This window comes from Heterodontus francisci, chromosome 17, assembly GCF_036365525.1.
Source record: "Heterodontus francisci isolate sHetFra1 chromosome 17, sHetFra1.hap1, whole genome shotgun sequence".
NCBI lineage: Eukaryota > Metazoa > Chordata > Chondrichthyes > Heterodontiformes > Heterodontidae > Heterodontus > Heterodontus francisci.
In genome coordinates this window covers 59,693,450-59,720,525 of record NC_090387.1, presented here as the reverse complement: position 1 = coordinate 59,720,525, position 27,076 = coordinate 59,693,450, and the positions used below count along the sequence as shown (strand labels likewise).

At 45.0% G+C, this 27,076-nt stretch overlaps 1 protein-coding gene across 1 annotated transcript in view; it reads right to left on the bottom strand.

Annotated features, from left to right (window-relative positions):
* The window catches only part of slc6a2 (solute carrier family 6 member 2), a 164,089-nt gene that overhangs the window by 81,219 nt on the left and 55,794 nt on the right, over positions 1-27,076 (bottom strand). Inside the window, exons 4-5 of the mRNA XM_068049478.1 lie at positions 12,986-13,124; positions 9,236-9,370 (exon numbers count right to left, since the gene is read on the bottom strand). Of these exons, the coding sequence (XP_067905579.1) occupies positions 9,236-9,370; positions 12,986-13,124 (274 nt within the window). The remainder of the gene's footprint in view (positions 1-9,235; positions 9,371-12,985; positions 13,125-27,076) is intronic.

Below are 27,076 nucleotides of genomic sequence, written 5' to 3'. Positions count from 1 at the left end.
TTATGACACTCTCGACTACACTTTCTATAGTTACATGATTATCCTCAGCATTTTACCATCTGTCTTCCTTTCAATTTAGTTGTATTCTATTTATCCATAAAATTCTATTCTTGAAGCACCCCTTTTTGTCTTACAGGAATGCATTTATTTTTACTTTATTCATCCTATATTTGTTAAAATTACACCCTGCGGATTTGTTGACCAGTTTTCCAATTTTTCTGCCAAGTTAATTTGGTCCAGATTGCTTCTTACCTCACTCCAGTACAACCACCTTATCTTGAATATCTAGTTATATTTTTCTAGTCCTATATAGAATCCAATTATCTTGTGATTGCTATTCCCATTGTTTCTTACTCTCGTATCAGTTATTTGTCTCACTTCATTGCCCAGAACTAAATTAAGCAATGCTTCTTTCCTTGTTCAACCAAAACTATATCTTGGAAGATGTCCTCAGTGGATTTTAAAACAGCTCCCTACTTTGACTACATACATTACCTTTGTTCTAGCTGGTTATATCACCCATATTATTATCCTGTTGTTCTTTCCCATCTCTCTAAACTACCTCTAGATCTCCACCTCTATCTCAACGCCACTGTTTTATGCATACCAAGAATTGTACCATTTTCGCTTCCTATTTCTTAACGCGTTCCATATGAATTCTATCTTAATGTAGTCATACAGTCATAGTCATAGAGTTATACAGCACAGAAACAGGCCCTTCGGCCCATCATGTCTGTGCCAGCCATCAATCACCTACCTATTCTAATCCCATTTTCCAGCACTTGGCCTGAGGCTTGTATGCTATGGCATTTCAAGTGCTCATCTAAATGCTTCTTAAATGTTGTGAGGGTTCCTGCCTCTACCACCTCTTCAGGCAGTGTGTTCCAGATTCCAACCACCCTCTGGGTGAAAATATTTTTCCTCAAATCCCCTCTAAACCTCCTGCCCCTTACCTTAAATCTATGCCCCTTGGTTATTGACCCCTCCGCTAAGGGAAAAGGTTTCCTATCTAATCTATCAATGCCCCTCATAATTTTGTGTACCTCAATCATGTCCCCCCCTCAGCCTTCTCTACTCTAATGAAAACAACCCTAGCCTTTTCAGTCTCTGTTCATAACTGAAACGCTCCAGCCCAGGCAACATCCTGGTGAATCTCCTCTGCAACCTCACCAGTGCAATCACATCCTTCCTATAGTGTGGTGACCAGAACTGTACACAGTACTCCAGCTGTGGCCTAACTAGCATTTTATACAGCTCCATCATAACCTCCCTGCTCTTATATTCTATGCCTCGGTCAATAAAGGCAAGTATCTCATATGCCTTCCTAACCATATTATCTACCTGTGCTGCTGCCTTCAATGATCTATGGATAAGTACACCAAGGTCCCTCTGACCTTCTGTACTTCCTAGGGTCCTACCATCCATTGTATATTGCCTTGCCTTGTTAGTCCTCCCAAAATGCATCACGTCACACTTCTCGGGATTAAATTCCATTTGCCACTGCTCCGCCCATCTTACCAACCCATCTATATCGTCCTGTAATCTAAGGCTTTCCTCCTCACTATTTACCACACAACCAATTTTCATGACATCCGCGAACTTACTGATTGTACCTCCTATATTCACGTCTAAATCATTCATGTACGCTACAAACAGCAAGGTTCCCAGCACCGATCCCTGTGGTACACCATTGGTCACAGGCTTCCACTCGCAGAAACAACCCTGGACCATCACCCTCTGCCTCCTGCCACTAAGCCAATTTTGGATCCAATTTGCCAAATTGCCCTGGATCCCATAGGCTCTTACCTTCTTAACCAATCTCCCATGCAGGATCTTATCAAAAGCCTTACTGAAGTCCATGTAGACTACATCAACTGCTTTATCCTCATCTATACATCTAGTCACATCCTCAAAAAATTCAATCAAGTTAGCTAGACACGATCTCCCCCTGACAAAGCTATGCTGACTATCCCCGATTAATCCCTGCCTCTCCAAGTGGAGACTAATCCTGTCCCTCAAAATTTTTTCCAGTAGGTTCCCAACCACTGATGTTGGACTCACCGGCATGTAATTATCTGGTTTATCCTTGCTATCCTTCTTGAACAATGATACTACATTCGCTGTCCTCCAGTCCTCTGGTAACTCTCCTGTGGCCAGCGAGGATTTGAAAATTTGTGTCAGAGCCCCTGTTATCTCCTCCCTTGCCTCACATAACAGCCTGGGATACATCTCATCTGGGCCTGGGGACGTATCTACTTTTAAGCCCGCTAAAACAGCTAATAATTCCTCCGTTTCAATACTAATATGTTCAAGTATATCACAATCCCCTTCCCTGATCTCTACACCAACATCATCCTTCTCCATAGTGAACACAGATTAAAAGTAATCATTTAAAAACTCACCTATATCCTCCGGCTCCACAAACAGATTGCCACTTTGGTCCCTAATGGGCCCTACTCTTTCCCTGCTTATCCTCTTGCCCTTAATATACTTATAAAATACCTTAGGATTTTCCTTTATCCTGCCTGCCAGTGTTTTTTTATGTCCCCTCTGCGCTCTCCTAATTACTTTAAGTACCCACCTACACTTTCTATACTCCTCTAGGGCCTCTGCTGTTTTCAGTGCTCTGAATCTGCCGTAAGCCTCCTTTTTTTTCCTGATCCAATCTTGTATATCCCTTGACATCCAGGGTTCCCTGGACTTGTTGGTCCTTCCCTTCACCTTAACGGGTACATGTTGGCTCTGAACTCTCACTATTTCCTCTTTGAATGATAGTGATAGAATCTTTCATTAATGTGCCACCCTCTCCCTTTCTCTCCTGAAAATGTTATAACCGGGAACACGATCTTCCCAGTTCCTTGCAAGCCTCAGCCACATCTCTTGTTATAATTGTGCAAAAAAAATGTAGCTTTTTTGTTCTAAATGTTTTTCTTTTTTGAAGTTTCTTCCCTTTTCTTCAGATCTCCTGCCAGGTTTCATTTCTCAATTGAAAGTGCAAGTGGCCAAGAGGACAACCTCTTCCTAGGCATCTGCTGCTCTTCAAAATAAATACTATGAGGTAAAATGAGAGCAAATCAGGTTGACTCGCACTCTGACTTCCCTGCTTCTCAATGGCAACATTAAAATCTTCACTTGGCACTTCCTCCAGATGATCCCAATTAAATTAAGACATTACCATGTTGAAATCATGAGATGGAGTGTCAAATCAATATACTACAGCTACATCGCACAAATAGTTCAAATGTTTTAGGACATAGCCTGTCTGGGCTTAGAAACAAGGGCAGGAGTTTTGCCCCGATGTGGGGCGAGAATGGAGGCAGGCTGGCGCAACATTTTGCCAGCGCCATCCTGACCCTGAGCCATTTTGCAGGACGCTGGTTCGGGGGCAGAACTGCCAGCCGCCCGTAAGCGCCAGTTGGCATGCAGGCCCCCGTGGCTCGGGAGCAGGGCAGCTGCCTGGAGGCAGCCTCCCAGTAGAAGACCAGGAGGCCAGCACTTCAGGATGCCTTTGAGGCTCCCCCATCTAGTTACAGCAGCAAACTGCAGGCTGCCTTGTGGAGGAGATTTCCCTCCACAATGGTGGTCTGACAGCTGTGGACAAAAATTTTTTTTATTTCAAATTAGTTAATGTTGCTGAGAGGGCATCTTAAGATGGTTGTGCCCTCCTTCTCCCTTACCTGCAATGGCAGGTTGCAGCTCCTTCCGTGCTGGAGGCCCTCCTATTGGCCCTCCAACTTCAAGAACCCACCTGCGTTCCTTAATTGGTGAATGTGCCCTCTGGGCCACTCATTGGCCAATTCAGGCAAAATCATTATTGGGTGACTGTTCCCAACACAGTGTGGTTTCGTGACCCCCATTTGACCTCAACTTCGGGGTCCCAACCCAAAACACAAAATTCTGCCCAAAGAATCATTATTCTTTATTCTACTTTGTAACCAAAAACATAGAATGGGAGAGTTGCAAATTTTAAGTGTGATCTGCTGTTCATGAATACATTTTGTATAATTAAGGTTGACGGAGAACTGCATTAGCTATATAGCAATCTGTGTTGATCTGGAAGCTTCAATATGTTTTTGAGTGAGTCAGACCTTGGTGGATCAAAATGTAGAGCTCCCCTGGTTTGCTTAAAATGTTTACACCTGTTGTGCATTGAAGAACTCACAATAAGCAGAGACTGCCGTGTGTTCAGACATGAGTTTTTTCTTCCTTTTCATTTTTTTAAACTAAACACACGATGCTACTGGAGGGATTCTGAGTCATCTGGAACTACTTGAATAAAACAAAAGGGAATATTGTTGATTACAGGGGAAATCTAGTGACAGTACCAATGTTAACTTAACATTATTATTAAGTCTGTCTAAGAAAAGGCGAATGATATATTTTGTTTTTAACTAACTACCACAGTTACTGCAGCAACAATAAAATGCTGTGCTCATCTGTGCAGAACTGCCAATTTCTAGAAATATTTCACCAAGACTAGTAAGCAGAAAACTGAAGCCTGGCTTTCAATTCCCTGCCCATCAACATCCTGTTCAGTCGACAAAAAATTATCACCATATCTATTTACTTATTGGAAACATTTTGTTTCCACTACAATCAATAAATTTGATACAAAATATTTTAATTCTTCTTCAGTGAGTTGATGGGTTGTTGTGACACTGAGCATTCAGTCTATATCACCTCTAGTTCTCTCACAGTTGCACTACATTTACAAATGGATATGGATAGGTTGGGTGAATGGGCCAAAATTTGACAAGATGGTGTTTAACGTGGATAAGTGTGAGGTTATCCACTTTAGTCGGAAGAATAGAAAGGCAAATTATTATCTAAATGGAGAGAAACTTCAGAATGCTTCGGTGCAGAGGGATCTGGGTGTCCTCGTGCATGAATCACAGAAAACTAGTATGCAGGTACAGCAATAAGGAAGGCAAATGTAATTTTGGCATTTATTGCTAAAGGAATAGAATATAAAAGTAGGGAAGTGTTGCTGCAACTGTACAAGGCATTAGTGAGGCCGCACCTGGAGTATTGCGTACAGTTTTGGTCCCCTTATTTGAGGAGGGATGTAGTTGCATTGGAGGCAGTTCAGAGGAGGTTCACTAGATTGATTTCAGAGATGAGGGGTTTATCTTATGAAAAGAGATTGAACAGTTTAGGCCTTTACTCTCTAGAGTTTAGAAGAATGAGAGGAGATCTAATTGAGGTATATAAGATGATTAAGGGGATTGACAAAGTAGACATAGAGAGGATGTTTCCTCTTGTGGGGCAATCTAGAATGAGAGGTTGTAGTTTTAGGATAAGGGGTAGCAGATTTAAAGCAGAGATGAGGAGAAATTACATCTCTCAAAGGGTCGTGAATCTGTGGAATTCACTACCCCAGAGTACGGTGGATGCCGGGACATTGAGTAAATTTAAGGAGGAGATGGACAGATTTTTAATTAGTGAAGGGTTTAAGAGTTATGGAGAACAGGCAGGAAAGTGGAGTTGAGGTAGAGATGAGATCAGCCATGATCGTATTGAATGGCAGAGCAGGCTTGAGGGGCTGAATTGCCTACTCTTGCTCCTAGTTCTTATGACGTTATGACCTACAGCTTGAATTCGTCCATCTCTTCTGTTGAGTTAATAAAGATGTCATTTTAACTGAGAAAGTCTCGGGCAGGCAGGTGGCATGGCAAGCATTATTTTGAAGCCCGGGCTATTTGAACTCCCAGGCCTCATGTACATCCCACCTGCCAGACACCAGCTCAAAATATATAATCCATCATGTTCTTTCTCTCTGCCACGTCATTGTGTTTACATCAAAATTGCAGTCTCCCAATTTGATACAGTTATTTTTCTCAGGACCTCAAAAACTGTAGAAAGCCTTTGCCTCCTTCAATCATTACCTTCTCCTACAACCTTCAGGACTTTAAGTTCCAAGTTTGCCATTATCTAGTTATCACTTTCACTGTGGCTTCTTGATTTAAAAAAAAGAGCCACAGAAAACAGGAGGATCTAAGGTTCAATCACTGCTCTGTGCACAGATAGATTTACCTTGGTTGCAGTGGTGACTGGTTACTACAACTGGCTTCAGCATTCCTAAGCTAGGAAAAGGGATAGGAGGGGTTCAGTCAGAATTCTTATTCCTGGCTACTACCCAGTGATTTCCTAGGAAATGTAAAACATAAGCAAAGATAACGGGCTAAATTTTGCAATCAGCAGCAAAGCAACAGCATTTGCCACTGACCTCGAAGAAAGCTGTGCACAGCGATCTCGTGATCTCTGTAGCATGAACTTCCCCTTTCCCAATGGCAGTTAAATCTGTTTCCAATTCAAGGGGATTTCTTCGTGTCAGCAGCAGTGATGCCAGCATGCAGGGTAAGCAGCTAATCACAAATATTCACACGGAGTGAAAACCAGGAAGTTAAAAGTACTTGATTCTTCACTTTGAATTGAAATTTTCAGATGCAAAATAAATGATTGGCTTTAGATAGAAGATGAACAAATTTAAAAAAAAATTAAAATGTGTATTTTTTTAAATCATAATGGAGAAATTTGACATCCCACAAATATAAAATTAGCTTTTCAGGGCCAGTGAGGGAGTTTAGCAGAAATTATGGGGTTAGTACACTGTTAAAAACCCAGTTATACCTCATTTAACAAGTTGTAACTTTTTCAAGTGTTTTTACAGCAAGATTGACAGTGCAAAAGTGAAAATTTTCATGAATTCACAAATTGCTAAGGGATTGCACTCTGTGGGGGGAGTGGGGTGGGGGGGGAGGCGGGGGGCAGGGGAACTTCAACAGCAAACCCTCTGGAGCAGCCAAGCTGTTCCAGTACAGCTACAGCACTGGCATCTCCCTGACAACGTGGAAAATTGCCCAGGTATGTCCTGTTCACAAAAAGCAGGACAAATTCAATCCGGCCAGTTATCGCCTCATCAGTCTACTATCAATCATCAGCAAAATGATGGAAGGTGTAGTCGACAGTGCTATGAAAGAGTGTGTACACAGCAATAACCTGCTTACAGATGCTCAGTTTGGGTTCCACCAAGGCCACTCAGCTCCAGACCTCATCGCAGCCTTGGTCCAAACCTGGACAAAAGAGCTGGATTCAAGAGTGAGGTGAGAGTGACTGCCCTTGACATCAAGACAACATTTGACTGAGAGTGGCATCAAGGAGTCCCAGCAAAACTGAAGTCAATGGAAATCAGGGGGAAAACTTTCCACTGGTTGGAGTCATTCCTAGCACAAAGGAAAATGGTTGTGGTTGTTGGAGGCGATTCATCTAAGCCCCTGGGCATTGCTGCAGGAGTTCCTCAGGATGGTGTCCTAGGCCCAACCATCTTCAGCCGCTTCATCAATGACCTTCCCTCCATCATAATGTCAGATGTGGGGACGTTTGTGGATGATTACACAGTGTTCAGTATCTTTCGTGACTCCTCGGATACTGAAGCAGTTTGTGTCCACATGCAGCAAGACCAGGACAACAATCAGGCTTGGGCTAATAAGCAGCAAGTAACATTCGCGCCACACAAGTGCCAGGCAATGACTATCTCCAATGAGAGAGGATCTAACCATCTTCCCTTGATATTCAACGGCATTACCATCACTGAATCCCCCATCAACAACATCCGGGGAGGGGGAGGGGCGGGGGGTTACCATTGACCAGAAACTTAATTGGACCAGCCATATAAATACTGTGGCTGCAAGATCAGGTCAGAGACTGGGTAACTCACCTTCTGTTTCCCCAATGCCTGTCCACCATCTACAAGGCACAAGTCAGGTGTGTGATGGAATACTCTCCACTTGCCTGGATGAATGCACCTCTAACAGCACACAAAAAGCTCAAAACCATCCAGGACACTTGACTGGCACCCTATCCACCACCTTCAACATTCATTCCCTCCACTACCTGTGCACAGTGGCAGCAGTGTGTATCATAGACAAGATGCACTGCAGCAACTGGCCAAGACTCCTTCGACAGCACCTTCCAAACCCTTGACCTCTACCACCTAGGAGGACAAGGGCAGACGCATGGGAACACCACCACATGCAAGTTCCCCTCCAAGCCACACACCATCCTGACTTGGAACTATATCGCCTTCACTGTCACTGGGTCAAAAACCTGGAACTTCCTTCCCTGTGGGAGCACCCACACCAGATGGACTGCAGTGGTTCAAGAAGGCAGTTCACCATCACCTTCTCAAGGGCAATTAAGGGTTGGCAACAAATGCTAACCTTGCCAGTGACGCCCACATCCCATGAAAGAATTTTTTTAAACTTTTGGATTTCCACTTTTAATTGCAAAGTTGCTGGCAGTTTCAGTGGAGTAATGACGGTGAACACTGACAGTTTTGCTGTCATTACAATTGGAAAATCTGGGCCAATAGTTTTACTGGAAAATCATCCCCAATAAATTAATGAGGAAGATTATTTTTTGCTGAGAGGGTGGTCGGTGGATGTGAAAAAGTGGCTATATGGATTTCGGGTAAAGGCAGGATTGGGTCCAGTTGAGATGACTTTTACCCAATCTGGAGGCTGACGCATGAAGAATAGCCATTTGGGCAGGTTACTAGAAGGCTGCCAATGTCCATGAAACTGTGATACAGCACATGTTCTGCCTTTGGAAGAGATTGAATAAAGAGAAAAAATTGGGAGTGAATGAGAGAATCATTTTAATTTAATATGTGGAAATATAACTAACACAAGCTTGCAGGTACAGACTGAATCTTGCGATATTTTGATTGAAATTTTGACAGCAATCCAAAATGATAAAACTCGCAGATCTGTCACTGTAACTCCTCTCACTAAGAAAATAAAACCTGCTGCAGTTCAGCTTGCAGAGACACAGATATGATCAGAACTTCAGTGTACACTGGACACAAGAATGTCAGCCAAAAGCAATGATAGGGGATTGAAGATCCTTGAATGTTTGTTGTGCCCTCGAATGCTTCTGCCAACCATCCACCCCTTAAAGTAAGATTTGTAAAGGATTGAAATAGCACAAGTGAAATAAATTTAATGGTTATTTAAATGTGTACAAAATACGAATCCATTCTCCCTTGCACTGTATGTTCTCATATCCTTTACAAATCTGAGACAACATACTGAATTGAATACAAAATCTAGTATTCGGAATCTTAGGCCATTAAAATATCAGAGACAATGTTAACACAGAATCCTATTTAAAATGAGTCAATTACAAATCTAATCATTCTTTCAATCTGCCAAATTAAAAGTGGAGAGCAAGTTACCTGAGCTTCCTTCAGGCGTTCAAAGTCAATGCTGAGGTAGGCCTTGATCCCGTCTATTGCACCTGGCAATGTGATCCCATGAATCAATAGTACAAATAACACCATATAGGGCATGGTTGCTGTGATCCATACCACCTGCCAAAGGAGTGGAAATGACAGATGTACTTTATTCTACTTTGATCTCTGTCCCTGCTCTAACTTTGCAAAAACAGAAAAACTGAGCTAAAGCCATGACATTTCAAGCTTCCAGTTCTTTCCAGCGATATAGTGAACTGAGTGCTTATTTTAAATTTGAAAATGGATAGTAGAGTCTAAACTATAACAATATTCCATAAGATACCCATCTTCTGATTAAGGCAGCCATATAAATTTAAAAATTATGAATAAATTATCATTCAGCAGTCAGCTAAATAGGATGCATCATTGTTCATTCAATATAAAAACAAAAAGTGCTGGAAATACTCAGCAGGTCTGGCAGCATCTATGGAGGGAGAAGCAGAGTTAACGTTTCAGGTAAGTGACCTTTCATCAGAACATCTGTAGTATTTTGCTTTTATATTATTGTTCATTCAATAGTGCTTGTGCCAAAATGATATCAAAATGATAAAATGATATGAGTAACTTGGTGCAAGATGCTGCTGTACTGCAGCAACATAGCTGAGTAACAATACATCACTTGTTTACTGCCAAAAATCATGTGCATGTCACACTGTGCATATACTTATTTTAAATTTATCACCAGCATTTATTAGATTTATGCACATTTGCTCGCCTTCTCCTTAAGATACAAAAGTCATTCATCGTCACTGTGATATTGAGTTAGAGTGATTATTCCAGATAGCAGGACCCAGATTTTCCTTCACTATATCACCCCAATTCTGGTGGGATAGCGGAGCCTAGTCTCCTGTACCTTCCACCAATGCTCGCACCAACTCCAGTGATTGCCAGTGGCGGAAGGCCTAGCAGAGGGAAAGGACTCAGTAGTGGGCACTTCTTCCTCTCCTCAGCTTCCAATAACTCATCAAATCAAGGCCTCAGTGGCACTGCTGATACTTTCCTTCCCATTTGATGATGGGGATCCTGATGGGAGCCCATCCTACATATATTATGATCCCCAACCCAGGGAAATGGGCCAGGTCACAGTGGGGTCAGTCCAACAGGGTGAAGTCCCACCCAGACTCCTGAGGGGCACCTTGAGGAAAATCCAGATCCATGTCTACCAGACTTTTTAAATATGCAGATGCTTAGAAATAAAACTGGAGCTTTATGAAAGTACTTTGCATAATGTCATTGTAAATGACTACAATTAGTAGGAGTTTGATAATCTCTATCTGTTTGGTTGCTGTTAAAATCTAATTTACTGAATAGATCAAAAACACTATTTTCTTTGTTTTAGTTCTTTGCCTGTCTGGATGGCTCTGAGTGTTCTGCAACTATTTGAATGTTGGACATACTACTCAAATTAGCAACAGGAGCACAGGCAGGGAACACTGTTGTTGTTGAGTATCGCAATATGAAAAGAGAAATCATGCCTAAAATTGATCACCTTTTAAATTTTTTTTAGAATGGCAAAATATGGCACTGAAATTCAACAGAACCTCCCACCCTGAGCCTCCCACTAAATTTACAACAGGAGACCTGGAACTCTAATGAAATTTCAGAGTCAATGTGTCTGTGCAGTGAACAAGCCAATGGAAGGAACACAGTGGTAACCACCACACTTTTGGAGAGATTTTGGAGCATTAGGCTAACATGGATTGAAAGTGCAGATTTTGCTGGGATGATGGCAATCCACATAAATAGTTTGATAAGACACATATTTGTTGCTTTACAAGTGATTCTCTGATTCAAGACGTCGGTTCAATTTGGACTTTAGATAACCCCTTTCAATGGGCCAACTTCAAAGTTGCTTAAACTCGATCACAAGAAAACCTTTTGCCTCTGAAGAAACATAGGCCCAGAAGTTTGATCACACAGTGCTCATTTTTCAGGCCTCCAATATGAAGGGCAGGAAGCACTCATGTTCAATCACGGTCATATTTCTAGGCCAAAAGTAAAGTCGATGTGTTTACTGCATGATAGTTTACTGACTTACATTGAACTTTTTACTCACTGGAAAACAGGATAAATATATTGACTGCACAACCCTTTCAAAGTAAACATATCTAGATCCTCTTTCCAATTTTGAATCTCTTCATAACAGCTGAACTCAAATACCTGCACTGTTTTTGTTCTGCTTTTGCAAACAGAGCGTGAAGTATGCACTATGTCAGAGGGTGAACACCATGCAAGTGTCAGGGATATCAAATCTGTTTTGGTTCAATTAAATGCGAATTGAAGTGCATCTCCTGTGAAAATAGGTTACAATGGACCCTCTCACTGGAAACCAATTAGTTAACTACAGTAAGGATTATCAGATTAAAGAAGATAGCCCATGTACTGCCTCTGTTGCTTACAAATCAAACATTTTGAAAAGTGAAGCTATTCAGAACATCTTTTTTCCCACAATGCCACTGAAAACTTTGTTTTTCTGCATTTTCTTCCCTCTGCTTAGGAACATAGGCATCGGTCATTCAGTCCATTGAGCCTGCACCCCCAATAAATTAGATAATGGCTGACCAGTATCTTAACTCTATTTATCCACCTGGTTTTCCTATCCCTTAATATGCTTATCTAACAAAAATCTGAATCTAAATGTAAAAATTTTCAATTGACCCCTAGCTTGAACAGCCTTTTAGGAGAGAGAGCTCCCATTTTCCATTTCACTTTGTGTGAAGAAGTGCTTCCTGACATCACACCTGAATGGTCCAGCTCTAATCTTGAGTTTATGACCTGTTGCTTTATGGCTGTTTTAAGGATGTTTTTCATTTGTCTGAATCTCATTCAAGAGGTCATCCTTCGGGTGTAAAGCAGGCAAAGATTCACCTATGGGAGGCATCACAGCAATTTCAACCTTGTCCTCACCTGACAGCCATACACCTTTACTTCAGAGCAGGGGTCACTGGATACTGTTCAAGAGTGAGGATCCTGGCTGACCTTACCTTTTATTTCAACTATAGCACTCCTATCACCATTCCAATTAAGAGCAACTAATGACATAGATGAAAAATTAAACTTGAGGCCTTTCTGGCTGGAGATATCAGTACCATAATGGTGGTGCATTAACCCACTGAGTCCCCAGTGTTAATGTTAATTATACTTCATTTTTTTATATAGGGTTAAAAAGTCGAAGAGTTTTCTGCTGAGCTAGTATTAAATTAGTTCAGCCTGAGTTGCAAACTTTCAAAAAAGAACTCAACAGATGGATACAGTAACATCAATGTGTGTACAATGATGAAAATAACCCTTCATTTCCGCAATTCAAGGTAGAAACAAAGCAATAGAACTGGGCATGAGGAGGGGTGTTATTGCAGTGATGGTGAGGAGGGGTTGTCGTCACAAGATTAGGCGGGTTTCCACTCTACTTAACTTCCACATACAAGTTGAGCTCTCCTGCAAATGTTAACAAGGAAAATGTTTCATCTGGTACATTGTTCATCTGGTCATGGAGTCAAAACAAAATTAGCAAAATTAAACAATTAATTTCCAATAAGTGGTGAGTTGTTAGTCCCAGTTGGGTTGGTAAAGAAACGTTTCTGGTCAGTTTGATTCTTAACGGACTTGGTGGTGCTTATTTAACTGGTTTTGTCTGAAAAAAGTAGAGTTTTCTCAATTAACACATTCTTGATCATGAGAAGTAGGATATTATACCTTTCCTGAAGTCTTCACTCCTTTCCAGAGACTGAAGTAGAGAATGATTACCACAGCAAGCAAACAGAGGGAAAGCTGCCACCTCGGCAATCCCAAGTTATGAATTCCAGCACTTTCATGGAGATGGAGAACTCCACGCCTATAGAAATAATATAGCAAATATGGGTAAGAGACTATAGAGACGCCAATTTGTCCTTATAATATAACATTCAATTGAAAATGTCTTTATGAAATGACTGATTATATTGTCATGCAGGCCCCCACACCTATCAAGAATGAGGCACATTAATTTCGCCACATGGACATTAAATTTCAAATTGTTGCTGGGGAGAAGACCTGTTACAAGGGGTTGCCAGGCCCCTGGCTGGAAAGACATTTTTGCATATTAACAGACAGTGTTTGAACAAAGGAGCTATGCCTTGTTCCAATACAATCCACAAACAGACCTGGTCAAACCAGTTAGTTGCATGACTAACCTGCTTGGCAGTCTGGGTTTTTTTCTGAATTGTAGAATTTTGAACAGAAAGCAGAATGCTCCTGGACTGAAGCAGACTTCCTCTCTTGTCTGCTCCCATCTCTTTATCACGGAACTCCAAAAACCGACTGAAGACACATGAACCCCAAGACAAAAATGGTTGAAGAAGAATACTGGGCCCCAACGGAAAGCAAGATCAACCTACAATCAAGGACTCTACAGCGAGCTCAAAGAACCGCAACAACCACTCTTCAGATATTGCCTCAAACCTTTCCACTTTATTTTCTTTTTGCTCTTTTCTGTCTCTGTTTGCATGTGTATATTGTGTATGCATGTTAGCTTGGGCATATCGTGTATCTGTATTAGGGTTTAAGTTCAAGTTTAATAAAATTTCACCTTTCTTCTTTAAACCTAACAAAGCTTGTTTGTGCTTGTTTCTTTGCCTTATAATTGGAAAGCGATGAACAAGGATTCACCAAGGGGGAGCTAAAAACAGCGTGTTTAAAATAAAACTCTGTTACAGTAAGACCAGGTGAAGGCTGAAAGGGAACCCTAGACTCCGTTCTCACCTGGTTGCAATAATATCAATCTAACTTCCTTTAACCCATTAATCTCAATTGTAACCATTTCATTTATTTCAACCCCATTGATCATCTGCAAGGATATAATAATAGCACAAGTAATAGGGAACTCGATAATGCACTGGAATCTGGGTTCAAATGCAGGGCAGGCTGGTATAATGGAAGTTGCCCCTGCTGGCTGTAAAAGGTCCTTTGTGAAATAAGTTTTGACAGTCTCAATCTAGTTCCTCATGGGCACAGCTCAAAACTGCCCCTAATTTGGCACTAATTGATAATGTGCCTAGATAAGTCTTAGATGGTTAACATGGGAAGTGGAAATCAATGCCACTGTCCAATCAGGATCCATGTTCAGAGTTTGGGAGTGGGCCAAATTACCAGGAGTTTGTAGTGGGAACTTTACTCTCTATCTGGCTGTGCTGTAGTTCTGTCGGTACTGCATTATGCTGACCTTGAATGTCCAAAGAAAAGAGTTTATATATAAACATCCATACACAACCCTCTGGTATGTAAAAGCAAAATACTGCGGATGCTGGAAATCTGAAACAAAAACAAGAAATGCTGGATTCACTCAGCAGGTCTGGCAGCATCTGTGGAAAGAGAAGCAGAGTTAACGTTTCGGGTCACTGACCCGAAACGTTAACTCTGCTTCTCTTTCCACAGATGCTGCCAGACCTGCTGAGTGAATCCAGCATTTCTTGTTTTTGCCTCTGGTATGTAACTTCTATAAAACAGCATCTCTAGCATCTTTGAGCTTATGTTTAACATTTTTGTTTAATTCAACCTCAAGACTTTTATTACAGAGGTGGGTGTACATAGCTGTATGTAGATCACTCCAAAGTTTGGGGTGCTGGTGTACATAAAATGTAAAACAAATCCTTTCCATACTGTGTGCTCTCTCAACCTATCAGAATTGACACAATTGGCTGGATCTTTAGGTCCCGGCGTGGGTGGGAACAGAGGTGGGTGAGTGCTGAAAATCACAGCGCCGACTGCATGCTGGTTTCCTGTCACCATTCCTGCCACCAGCAAGTTTCATCAGGATAGGAGAAAGCTGGCCCTGGAAACCCACCTTATTCAGCAAAACAGCCAATTGAGCTAGTTAAGGAACTCATTGAGAACGCATAGAGGACCAGTTTGGAATTTTGGTGGAGGTGCATGGGTTTCACACTGGGTCGGGAGCAGATCGGGGCCACGAAGGTGACAACAAAGCTGGGAGCGAGGATGGCCACCCCAAGGAATTAGGTAGGCTCAGTAAAGGGAGAACGGCTGAGAGGGGAACTCAGCCATTGGCACACAGGTGTGTATAAGTTTCGAGGAGAGTAAGTTCTGTGACAGTGCAGAGGGTTGCCACCCTTCTGGCATCATGGGGGCATAAGAGGAAAGTGTAAGGTTTCTAGACATTATTGAAAGTTCAGCACAAGTAAGGTAACAGCTGACAATGGGAACATAACTTTCAGATTTCTGGTCTAGTGGTGATGAGGAGTATCATCCTCAGCAGGAGAGTCAGAGCCTTGGGCATGAGAAGGGCACAGGAGAGCGATGAGGAGTAGAAAGGCAAGAGAGGCCATACACTCAGCATAGGATCTACCGGCAAAGACGGAGATACCTAGACATGTCAGAGAACCAGTGCCACAGGAGACTGTACCTATCCAGGCAGATGGTATCTGAGATTTGTACCCTTGTGGCAGGAGACTCGCTCCTCGCAGCACTGCTCACCATTCCTTGCCAGCCAAAGTCAAAGTCACTGTGGCCTTGAACTTCTTCGCCACAGGCTCCTTCCAAGGATCAGCTCCAAGCCTTGGTGGCATCTCGCAAATGGCTGCACACCACTACATCTTGCAGGTCACTGCTGCCCTTTTTGCGAGAGCTGGACAGTACATTCAGTTCCAGACGGTTGGAATCTTGCAGGCACAAAGGGCAGTGGGTTTCCCCTCCATTGTTGGATTTCCCCAGGTGCAGGGTGTTATCAACTGCACCCATGTGGTCATCAAGACACAGAGTGACGGCCCAGTGAGATTCATCACCAGGAAAGGCTTCCACTCCCTCAACATTCAGCTGCAATGCAACAAGAACTTCCTGCATGCATGCACTCGCTTTTCTGGTATCTGCTATGAATCCTTCATCCTTTGCTAGTCCAGGGTGCTACAGCTCTTCATTCCACCCCAGTCTCTGTGGATGGATTCTAGGGGACAAGGGATATCTCTTGAAGAGATGGCTACTCACCCTTTTAAGCGACCCTGCAATGGAGCCACAGAGACACTACAACCACAGCTATCTGCTCACAAGGACCATGGTTGAGCAGGCCATCTGGTTTCCGAAGATGTGGTTCTGGTGCCTGCACCAGTTTAGTGGCACCCTGCAGTAGATTCCTGAAAGGATCTAGCACATTGTTGCGCTTTCCATAATGTGGCCCTCCAGAGAGGTGTGGACCTTGAGGATGGTGAAGCCCTGGAATGACACAGCTCATCAGAGGAAGAACAGGATGTGGAAGAGGAGGAGGAAGAGGATGAAGAGGAGGAAGATGCAGAACATACAGATGCCCTGGCTGCACAGGGAGGTGGCTGGGTCCGGGGCGGGACTCCAGGGTCTTGTCATGATGCCATCAGCATCAAGGATCATCTGATCCAGGCACTTTTCAGCTAAACCCTTCTAACCCAGGAGGACGGCATAGTCTGGAATTCAGTTTGAGCTGCCTGTGACAGCACTTCCATTGAAGATGCAGCCTGGAATAGATCCATTCTGACCGCCAACGAATGATGCACATCTATCCAGAGGTCTCACTGTCCCCTTTCAAAGACCTTTGCTTCCCTTCACCATTTCATCCCTCTTTTCATTTCTCGCCATTGAAGAATGGAAGCTCACGCCTGCTGTCATGTGTCAATATTTACATAGTGTTTAAAGAGAGAAGAAGTGCACATTTACAGGTGAGACAAACCCCAGTGAAGCAATCAGCGCTCTGCCAGATGTGGTGGTCTCGGCCACTGCTATGCACTGCTTCCCTTGGGGCCTTGGTGAGGTGGAGGCAGCCTGCTCACTTATCTCTGCTTGTGGCTGAGATGCATGTGGCAGTCGTTCTTGTTGTGGAGATGCCAGTGGGGGCATCTCCAGAGGCTGCTGCACCAGTGTCACTGCAGGGGCAGCTTCTGTCACTCGGCCTTGCTGCACAGATGCTCCCTCAGTCAGAGGGGCTAAGGAGGTCATGATAATGATGACGCCATGTGAGGGGTTGCACCTCTTCCTACTCAGTGACTGCCTCAACCCTTAGCTGGTGCTCCAGATGGCTGGAGGTGAGCACCAGCTGGGGTGTAACTGGCATCCACTCCAAACATCTCTGCGCCATCAGTACCACCGACTGGTCAAAGTTACAGAGTGTGGCATGCATTCCGTGCATGTCAGTGCACAGTTCCAGCATCCACTCTGAGTGATGCTGCATATGGCTCTCCATGAGGTTGGCCACTCTCTCAATAGAGGGGTTCACATGTTCAAAGCCCTGATCCAGGGTCATATGCATGAGCTGAACGGACTCCTCAATTCTTAGTCAATAATCGTGCACTGCCTCAGGGAACTCTGACAGGTGGGAATACATCTGTTGCTGCTGGTCGAAGTACAGCCTCCTTTATAGAGATTTCTGAGGCCCTGCATCTGTGCTCATCTGAGCACAGCTGTGTCTGTCCTCCATCCTCCAAGGGGGCTGCCAACAGCTGCCTCTGCCTCTCTCACCTTCTTCTGCTCAATCATGATGTACTCATCACCCAGTGCCACCCTATCTAATTGCACTTAAGGACCCACCAATGTGAGTGTATCTGAGCTGGTGAGGGTGCACTTGTAAGATGTGATGGTGCTTCCTCTGTTTTCCCTGATGCTAGAACTTGCTGTCACAAGTCTATGTCCTTCCCCCTCAATGTGAGGACCTGTGGGAGGTATAAGAAGAGATCATGAGAACTAGCCTTGGAGAGGGGAAGCCTCTGCAGTCCTGAGGCTTCCCAATGTAGTTTGAGTCTTTACATGCTATCGGGCAGGAGGAGTGCATTCGACCCCCTTCATCTACAGATTGCAATATCTTTTCACCCTCTCCACCAGGAATGTCAATCTCTCCTTCTCCGACTTGCTTCTGGGGCACCACTCTTGTGATCTCCATGGCTCCCTCCTCCAAGGTACTGAGGCTGTGCAGATGGGAGACTCCTTCTCCTCTTAGCACCCTTTCTCTAGCATTATCACTTTTCTCCTGCAAGGATAAAAGAGAGATGAAGCATTGGTGACCCCTGTGACCAATGCCAGCAGCTCATTGAGAAAGGAAGCTGCATGTATCAGTGCTAGCAAGTCCTCAACAGCACTAGGGCTCTGAACCTTGCTGATGGGTCAGTAAGTACCCTGCGAACACATTTTGCCCAAATTCAAGAGCAGCATGCGCCCTCAAGTTCCTCAGCTGGTCTGTCTGCTGGAGGTTGAACACCCAGTGACCTGTCATGATGACCTGACCTTGCGCTCATCTTGCAAAGTGATTTAGGTCATTGAACCTTTTATGGTACTGGACCCAGTTCCTCATGACCACACTTGTTGCGGACAGTCTGAGCAACCTGCAGCCATGTCAGCTTTTTATGGGATGGTGGCCTTCTCCTGCCACCCTCTGGAAAGAGGACCTTCCTCTGAAGGACCTCCAGCTTGGCATTGGAGAAGCAAGGGTCAGCCCTGCCCTGGGTGCCAATCTCTGCCTTTCTTCTTTGATCACCAGTGCATCTATTCTTGCAGTCAAATGGCAGCCACAGTAACGTCTGCTGCAGTGTGTTTAAATGGGGTCCACAGTTGCGGAGTCCTGCCTCCATTCCCAACCCCACGGCCGCTAATTGGCTGCCCAACCCACTCTCCAGCCAATTAGCAGCCTGCCTCCATGAAAATCGGGGGCTGTGACTGCTTCCCTCTGAGGCGGAGTCAGGAGCCGAAAATGATCCCTACGTCAGTTACCAGTCCCCAGAAGGAAAATCAAGTTCCTGGTGTCTGTGCCCTGGGCTATGAGTGATTATTCCTATCCATATCCATCGACCCTCTTGGTATGTTTTTCATGTGAGTTTGCTGTCTGGCACAGGCACAATGGGTCAAATGGCCTCTTTCTGTAACGTATCATTCTATGATTTGGTAAAGACAGGGTCGGTAGCTCCCAGGAAGCTTTCCACTGGCATGCTGGTAGGTGTGGGGAAGAGGGTTCTGGGAGAATCTTGCACAAGAGATTGGGAGTGGCCGGGGAGGCTTAAACTATCCTTGTGGGTCCCAAAGGAGCAATCCTGAAAACATATATTTTCGGCACTCCCCATATCCCAACCCTCTTCTGACTGACTTCAGCCAAAGCTGTCAATAGCTGTCACTCGGGCCAGAGTTAAAATTGCAGTCAGACCCTGATGACATAATTGCCTGGCCACAGTGACAGCAGGGGACAGTAAGCCATTCCTCACCATATATGTTGCACTTCTGACCATTTTATGCTGGGTGGGAGGTCTCAAAATCTTGGCCAGTTACCCATTGGAATAATCATGTAAATGGTGCAGGGATTCTGTATTTAACACAAAATCATCAGTTTCTGCAGGCAGGAGCGGAATTACCAGTGAATTATTTGAATCCTGATTGTTTCTTTTTGAAAATTCTAACTTTGGTCAAATTTGTGCACCATGATGTCGTAAACCTGTTTCATTTGGGGTCATGGAGGCTTTCAGTACTGTTATGAAAGTGCTTCTGCTTTTTGTTAAAAATGTTTTTTTGAGGAATTCATATTCAAACTGAAGCAATGTTGGACCAGTATTTTTTTCAAGAGGGTCATCAAGAGGATACTGAAAGAACTAGTTTGGCATCAACGTTTACTGGTTGCCAAATGACTCAAGTTAAAAATAGAATGGAAACCCTGGTAACTAGTGAAGGTGTGTGCAAGAAAAGTGTCAGTCAAGCGCCCTTTGATAGGTCATAACCCCAGCTCAGCCCAGCCTGTTCCATCTCCTTAAAAAAAGCCTGCAGAGGACGGAGAAAATTCTCAAGGAAGAAGAGTAGACGACAATCAGCTCAGCTTTCCAGCAGCTCTCTAAAAGACCCTGAAAAGGCCAATGTGTCAACATATCTCATCTGCTGTTTTCTTCAAGAATGAGCAAGTATTCAATCCAAGTGTTTTTGTTTTGTCTGTAACAGAACTCTGAACAAAAATCCCCTTTATTTTTCTGGTTAACCAGTATTTGTATGGGCTGCATTTTTCCAGCTCGCCGCTGGGGCAGTCCAACCGCCCCCGATGACGTAGAGTCCTTAATTTAAATTTAAAAGTTTAAAGTAACAGGACATGAAAGATTAAAAGGAAAAATTATTCAAAGTTTCAATCCCCTCTCCCACCCCCCCCAATGACTAGTCAATTTATTAATTGCCCCTGATCCTCCCCCAAAATAATCTCACAAGCCTGACCTCCCCCCACCAAAGTTTAGAACCTTTAACCTTCAATACCTTCCCGCCATCCCCTCCACCAATAGCAGTGGTTTTCCCTGCTCCACTGCACCCCTCCTGCCCTGAAAACTTACCTGCTCCCCATTCCCAACCAGTGTTCCGCCTTGGATCTCCAAACAGAGATCCGAAGGCATGGGAGTTTCGGCAATCGGCCGGAATATTGCAGAGGGATTGCTATCGTGATGAGGTGGGTATTTATTCATTCATTTAAATAGATTTAAATATTTTAATGAAGTTTCTGTTACCGAGCGGTGGGGAGTCACCACAAGGCCTCGCTGTCGCTGGTAAAATGGGGTGGGGCCTTCTCAGCATCAAGGTCCGTGGTGAGCCTCTCCCGGAGGTATTTTCCGGGCTCCCCTGCCACGACCCCTGACATCGGGGGGGGCCAGTAAAATCCAGGTGTGTGTGTGTGTGTGTGTGTGTGTGTGTGTGTGTGTGTGTGTGTGTGTGTGTGTGTGTGTGTGTGTGAGGGGCTAAGGTAAAAAAGGGAACTTTACTATTTCAATCTGTGTGTTTATGCTTTACTTCATTACTGGTTAAGACTTGTTTTATAATTAACTGATAATTTTGTTGTTCATTAAAGAAACCGGGTTAGTGAGTTTTATTCTGGGAAAAATAGATGATTGATCATATTGGTAAGTGGGAAAATTTAAATGTATGTTGTGACCTGTGGAGAAGTGGAACTAAAATAAACAGTGCACTCCTCCCGCCTCGGTCGTAACAGTACTGTCAATTGAATATTGTCAAGGTTATTTAAGTCAACTTTGGCTGTGCATTGGATTATTGCTAGAGCACTGGCAAGGGATAGCAAGAGATAGCAGGAGGTGTTGAAGCAGCAATTTATCCTGAACACTTGACTCCCAAACAATGTTTCAAGCATTGCAGCAGTGCTGAGCTGCCTCTGAGATTATTTTACTGTTGTCACTGAGGTTAATTCAAGGGCCATGTGCCAGTAGTGTAAAATAAACAGAACTACACATATGATTTGCTAGGATGCAGTAATAGCCATTTGCTTGTTTCTTCCTGTGTAATGCAGCACATTATAGATGCCTTCTATCAATACTAATGAGGAATTACAATATGACCTCAATTTGCTCATCACTAAACAGTATTAGCACTTTTCTTTTGGGCCTCCTTATCTCGAGAGACAATGGATACGTGCCTGGAGGTGGTCAGTGGTTTGTGAAGCAGCGCCTGGAGTGGCTATAAAGGCCAATTCTGGAGTGACAGGCTCTTCCACAGGTGCTGCAGAGAAATTTGTTTGTTGGGGCTGTTGCACAGTTGGCTCTCCCTTTGCGCCTCTGTCTTTTTTCCTGCCAACTACTAAGTCTCTTCGACTCGCCACAATTTAGCCCTGTCTTTATGGCTGCCCGCCAGCTCTGGCGAATGCTGGCAACTGACTCCCACGACTTGTGATCAATGTCACACGATTTCATGTCGCGTTTGCAGACGTCTTTATAACGGAGACATGGACGGCCGGTGGGTCTGATACCAGTGGCGAGCTCGCTGTACAATGTGTCTTTGGGGATCCTGCCATCTTCCATGCGGCTCACATGGCCAAGCCATCTCAAGCGCCGCTGACTCAGTAGTGTGTATAAGCTGGGGGTGTTGGCCGCTTCAAGGACTTCTGTGTTGGAGATATAGTCCTGCCACCTGATGCCAAGTATTCTCCGAAGGCAGCGAAGATGGAATGAATTGAGACGTCGCTCTTGGCTGGCATACGTTGTCCAGGCCTCGCTGCCGTAGAGCAAGGTACTGAGGACACAGGCCTGATACACTCGGACTTTTGTGTTCCGTGTCAGTGCGCCATTTTCCCACACTCTCTTGGCCAGTCTGGACATAGCAGTGGAAGCCTTACCCATGCGCTTGTTGATTTCTGCATCTAGAGACAGGTTACTGGTGATAGTTGAGCCTAGGTAGGTGAACTCTTGAACCACTTCCAGAGCGTGGTCGCCAATATTGATGGATGGAGCATTTCTGACATCCTGCCCCATGATGTTCGTTTTCTTGAGGCTGATGGTTAGGCCAAATTCATTGCAGGCAGACGCAAACCTGTCGATGAGACTCTGCAGGCATTCTTCAGTGTGAGATGTTAAAGCAGCATCGTCAGCAAAGAGGAGTTCTCTGATGAGGACTTTCCGTACTTTGGACTTCGCTCTTAGACGGGCAAGGTTGAACAACCTGCCCCCTGATCTTGTGTGGAGGAAAATTCCTTCTTCAGAGGATTTGAACGCATGTGAAAGCAGCAGGGAGAAGAAAATCCCAAAAAGTGTGGGTGCGAGAACACAGCCCTGTTTCACACCACTCAGGATAGGAAAGGGCTCTGATGAGGAGCCACCATGTTGAATTGTGCCTTTCATATTGTCATGGAATGAGGTGATGATACTTAGCAGCTTTGGTGGACATCCGATCTTTTCTAGTAGTCTGAAGAGACCACGTCTGCTGACGAGGTCAAAGGCTTTGGTGAGATCAATGAAAGCAATGTAGAGGGGCATCTGTTGTTCACGGCATTTCTCCTGTATCTGACGAAGGGAGAACAGCATATCAATGGTCGATCTCTCTGCACGAAAGCCACACTGTGCCTCAGGGTAGACGCGCTCGGCCAGCTTCTGGAGCCTGTTCAGAGCGACTCGAGCAAAGACTTTCCCCACTATGCTGAGCAGGGAGATTCCACGGTAGTTGTTGCAGTCACCGCGGTCACCTTTGTTTTTCTAGAGGGTGATGATGTTGGCATCGCGCATGTCCTGGGGTACTGCTCCCTCGTCCCAGCACAGGCATAGCAGTTCATGTAGTGCTGAGAGTATAGCAGGCTTGGCACTCTTGATTATTTCAGGGGTAATGCTGTCCTTCCCAGGGGCTTTTCCGCTGGCTAGGGAATCAATGGCATCACTGAGTTCCGATTTGGTTGGCTGTATGTCCAGCTCATCCATGACTGGTAGAGGCTGGGCTGCATTGAGGGCAGTCTCAGTGACAGCATTCTCCCTGGAGTACAGTTCTAGGTAGTGCTCAACCCAGCGGTCCATCTGTTTGCGTTGGTCAGTGATTATGTCCCCCGATTTTGATTTGAGGGGGGTGATCTTCTTGATGGTTGGCCCAAGAGCTCTCTTCATGCCATCATACATTCCTCTGATGTTTCCGGTGTCTGAGGCCAGCTGAATATGGCTGCATAGGTGTTGCCAGTAGTCGTTTGCGCAACGCCTAGCTGTTCTTTGTGCAGTACTTCTGGCTGCTTTAAGTGCTGCGGATGTTAAATCGCTGGGGGCTTTCTTGTAGTTCAAAAGTGCAATGCGCTTAGCGGCTATGACAGGTTCCAGCTCTTCATTATGAGATTGAAACCAGTCTGCATTTCTCTTCGCACTTTTGCCGTAGGTGGTCAAAGCTGACTCATAGATGGCGTCTCTGATGTGGGCCCACTTGGTCTCAGCATCCCCTGTGGGAGTGTTTTGAAGGGCTGTTACAAGTGAATTTAGAAATTTTTGTAACAGCTGTGGGTGAGAAATTCTGCTCGTGTTGATGCGCGGGTGGCCCTTCTGCTTGGAATGATGCAACTTCTTTGGTCTGAGTCTAACCTTGCTGCACACCAGGGAGTGGTCGGTGTCGCAGTCCGCACTGTGGAAGCTGCGTGTGATTTGAACACTGTTTAAGGCGGCTCGCCTTGTGACAATGAGGTCTAGCTGGTGCCAACGACGTATTAGCACTGCATATCATGATACTAATGATATTTAGTGGTGGTGCTGCAGGAGTTACATTCAGCCCAAGAGATCCAGGTTTAACCCTATAAGAACTGCAGTTGTATTTTCATATCACAATATTTTGTAAAAATGTCCAAGTTTGCTTAAAGAATTAAGAAATAGCCATTAAGAAATAGCCACAGCATCTGTACAGTCTTTTTAAATCCTATTTCGTAACTAGAGAGAGAAATTTAACTGAAAATTGAACTTTGTTCATTGATATTTCAGAGAAATTGCACCTGATTTTCCTTATGTGGTCAGAAAATAGATGCTGGGACTGTTTCTGGGTCCTGATCCCACACGAGGAAGGTGGGGGTGCCGGTGGGGGGGCAGTGGGGTTTGAGGGAACGGGGAGGCAGTCACAGCTCCCGATTTTCATGGGGGCGGCCTGTTAATTGGCTGGAGGGTGGGTTGGGCAGCCAATTAGTGGCCACAGGACTGGGAACGGAGGTGGGATGTGCTAGTCCGAGCCCCATTTAAACAGACCACGGCAGTCATTGCTGTGGCTATCGTTCTATTCACTGAATTTAAACAGCAGATATGGAACAGGAAAGACTGGCATCAGGGCAGGGCTGCCTCTCACTTCGCAGATACAGACCTGGAGACAGTGAGAGGAGAGAGGTCCTCTTTCAAGAAGGTGGTAGGAGAAGATCACCTCCCAAACCAAGCAAATATCAATCGAGGTTGCTGATTCTGTGAGCAGATGAAGTGTGGTGTGGAGGAACCAGTGCTGGAAAAGGTTCAATGGCCTTATTCGTTCTGGCAAGGTGAGTGCAACACCAGACCCTCAGAACAGGGCTCTGGGTATTCAACCTCCAGCAGACACTCCAGCTGAGGAGCTTGAGGGTGCATGTTGCTCCTGAACTTGGGAGGAATATGTGCCCAGGGTACTTACTGACCCCTCAGCAAGGCTCAGCACTGTTGAGGACATGCAGCTTCCTATCTCAATGAGCTGAAGGCCTTAGCCAGAGAGGCCAGCAGTGTTTTCTCTCTCTCTCTTTTGGCCTTGCAGGATAAAAGGGCTCATAACATCCGAAAAAGGGTGCTGACAGAAGGAGTGTTGCCCCAACCGCACATCGTGACCATCATGGAGGAGGGAGCCATCATCATCATCGGCCTCCTTGGCCCTTCTAAACCATCTATGCAGCAGGGCCCTGTGCTGGCCCCTACTGGCACCTCCACAACGAGGATGACCGCCACGTGTATTACAGCTACAAATAGGCTGCCTCCACCTCACCAAGGCCACAAGCGGAGTACCGCGTGTAAGTGGCAAAGAGCAAAGGCCACCATGCCAGGCAGAACATTGAGTGTTTCCATCAGGTTTGCCTTACCTGTAAATGTGCACTTTTTCTTGTTTCAATAAAATGTAAATATTGACACATGATCCCAGACTCGCAAGCTTCCATACTTTAATGACACTGGAAAAGGGGAAAGAGGCAGTGAAGGGAAGCAAGGGTCCTTGAAGGGGGACAGTGAAACATCTGGACAGATGTGCATCATTCATTGTTGGTAAGAGTGAATAGATTCCAGGCTGCATCTTCAATGGAAGTGCTCTCACAGGCAGCTCAATGTGAGTTCCAGACTGTGCCGTCCTCCTGGGTTAGAAGGGCTCAGTTGAAACGTGCCTGGGTCAGATGATCCCCAACATTGATGGCATCCTGACAAGACCCTCAGATCCTGCGCTGGACCCAGCCACCTCCCTGTGTAGCCGGGGCACTTCTGTGTTCTAAATCTACCTCCTTCTTTTCTGTGTCCTGCTTCTCCTCTTCCTCTGATCAGCTATGTTGTTCCAGAGGCTCACCTTCTTCAAGGTCCACACCTCTCTGGAGGGCTATGCTATAGAGAACGGAGGATGAAGGTGTCATTGCAGCTGCCAGGAAAGCGATCACACGCATGCCGGAAGCTCTTCATGTGGTTGCAGACCATATGAACATTGAGGGAGTGGTAGCCCTTTGTGTTGATGAATCTCATTGGGCAATCGCTTGGTGCCTTGATGGCCACATGGGTGCAATTCATGATGCCCTGCACCTGGGGGAATCCAGCAATGAAAACAAAACCCACTTTGCTTTGTGCCTGTCTGGTGCCATCTGTCTGGAATTGAATGTACTGCCCAGCTCTCGCAAATAAGACATCAGTGACCTGCGAAATGCAATGGTGTGCAGCCATTTGTGAGATGCCACCAAGATCCTTGGAAGGAGCCAGAGCAAAGAAGTTCAAGCTCACAGAGACTTTGATGACTACTGGCAGGGCATGGCAAGCAGTGCTGCGAAGTGTGAAGTCTTCCGCCACAAGGGCACAAATCTCAGAGACCATCTGCCTGAATAGGCGCAGTCTCCTGCGACACTGGTTCTCTGACATGTCGAGGTAGCTACGTCTTTGCTGGGAGATCCTATACTGAGGGCATGGCCTCCATTACCTTCTTGCCCCTTGTCCCTCTCTGCTGCTCTCTTCATGCCTAGGGCTCTGCCGCTCCTGCTGAGAATGTTGCTCCTCATCGCTTTTAGACCCAAAACCATTGCCACCTTCGCTTCCTTGTGCTCAGCTGGACTCCCTATAATGTCTGGAAGCCTTAACCCCTTCTCTTATGCCAGGAGGGTGACAACCTCCTGCACTGCCCGACACATACATAACACTCTCTCCGGAACCTCTGCACACTTGATGGCAGCTGTGTGCCAATGGCTGAGTGTCACTCTCAACTGTGCTCATTTTTATGGGCCTACCTAAGTTGATGGTGCAGCCATGACTTGTTCCCTGCTGTATTGCCACCTCCGTGCATCTGGTCTTCCCCTGACCTAGTGTGCAACACACGCACCCCCACCAAAATCCCAAACTG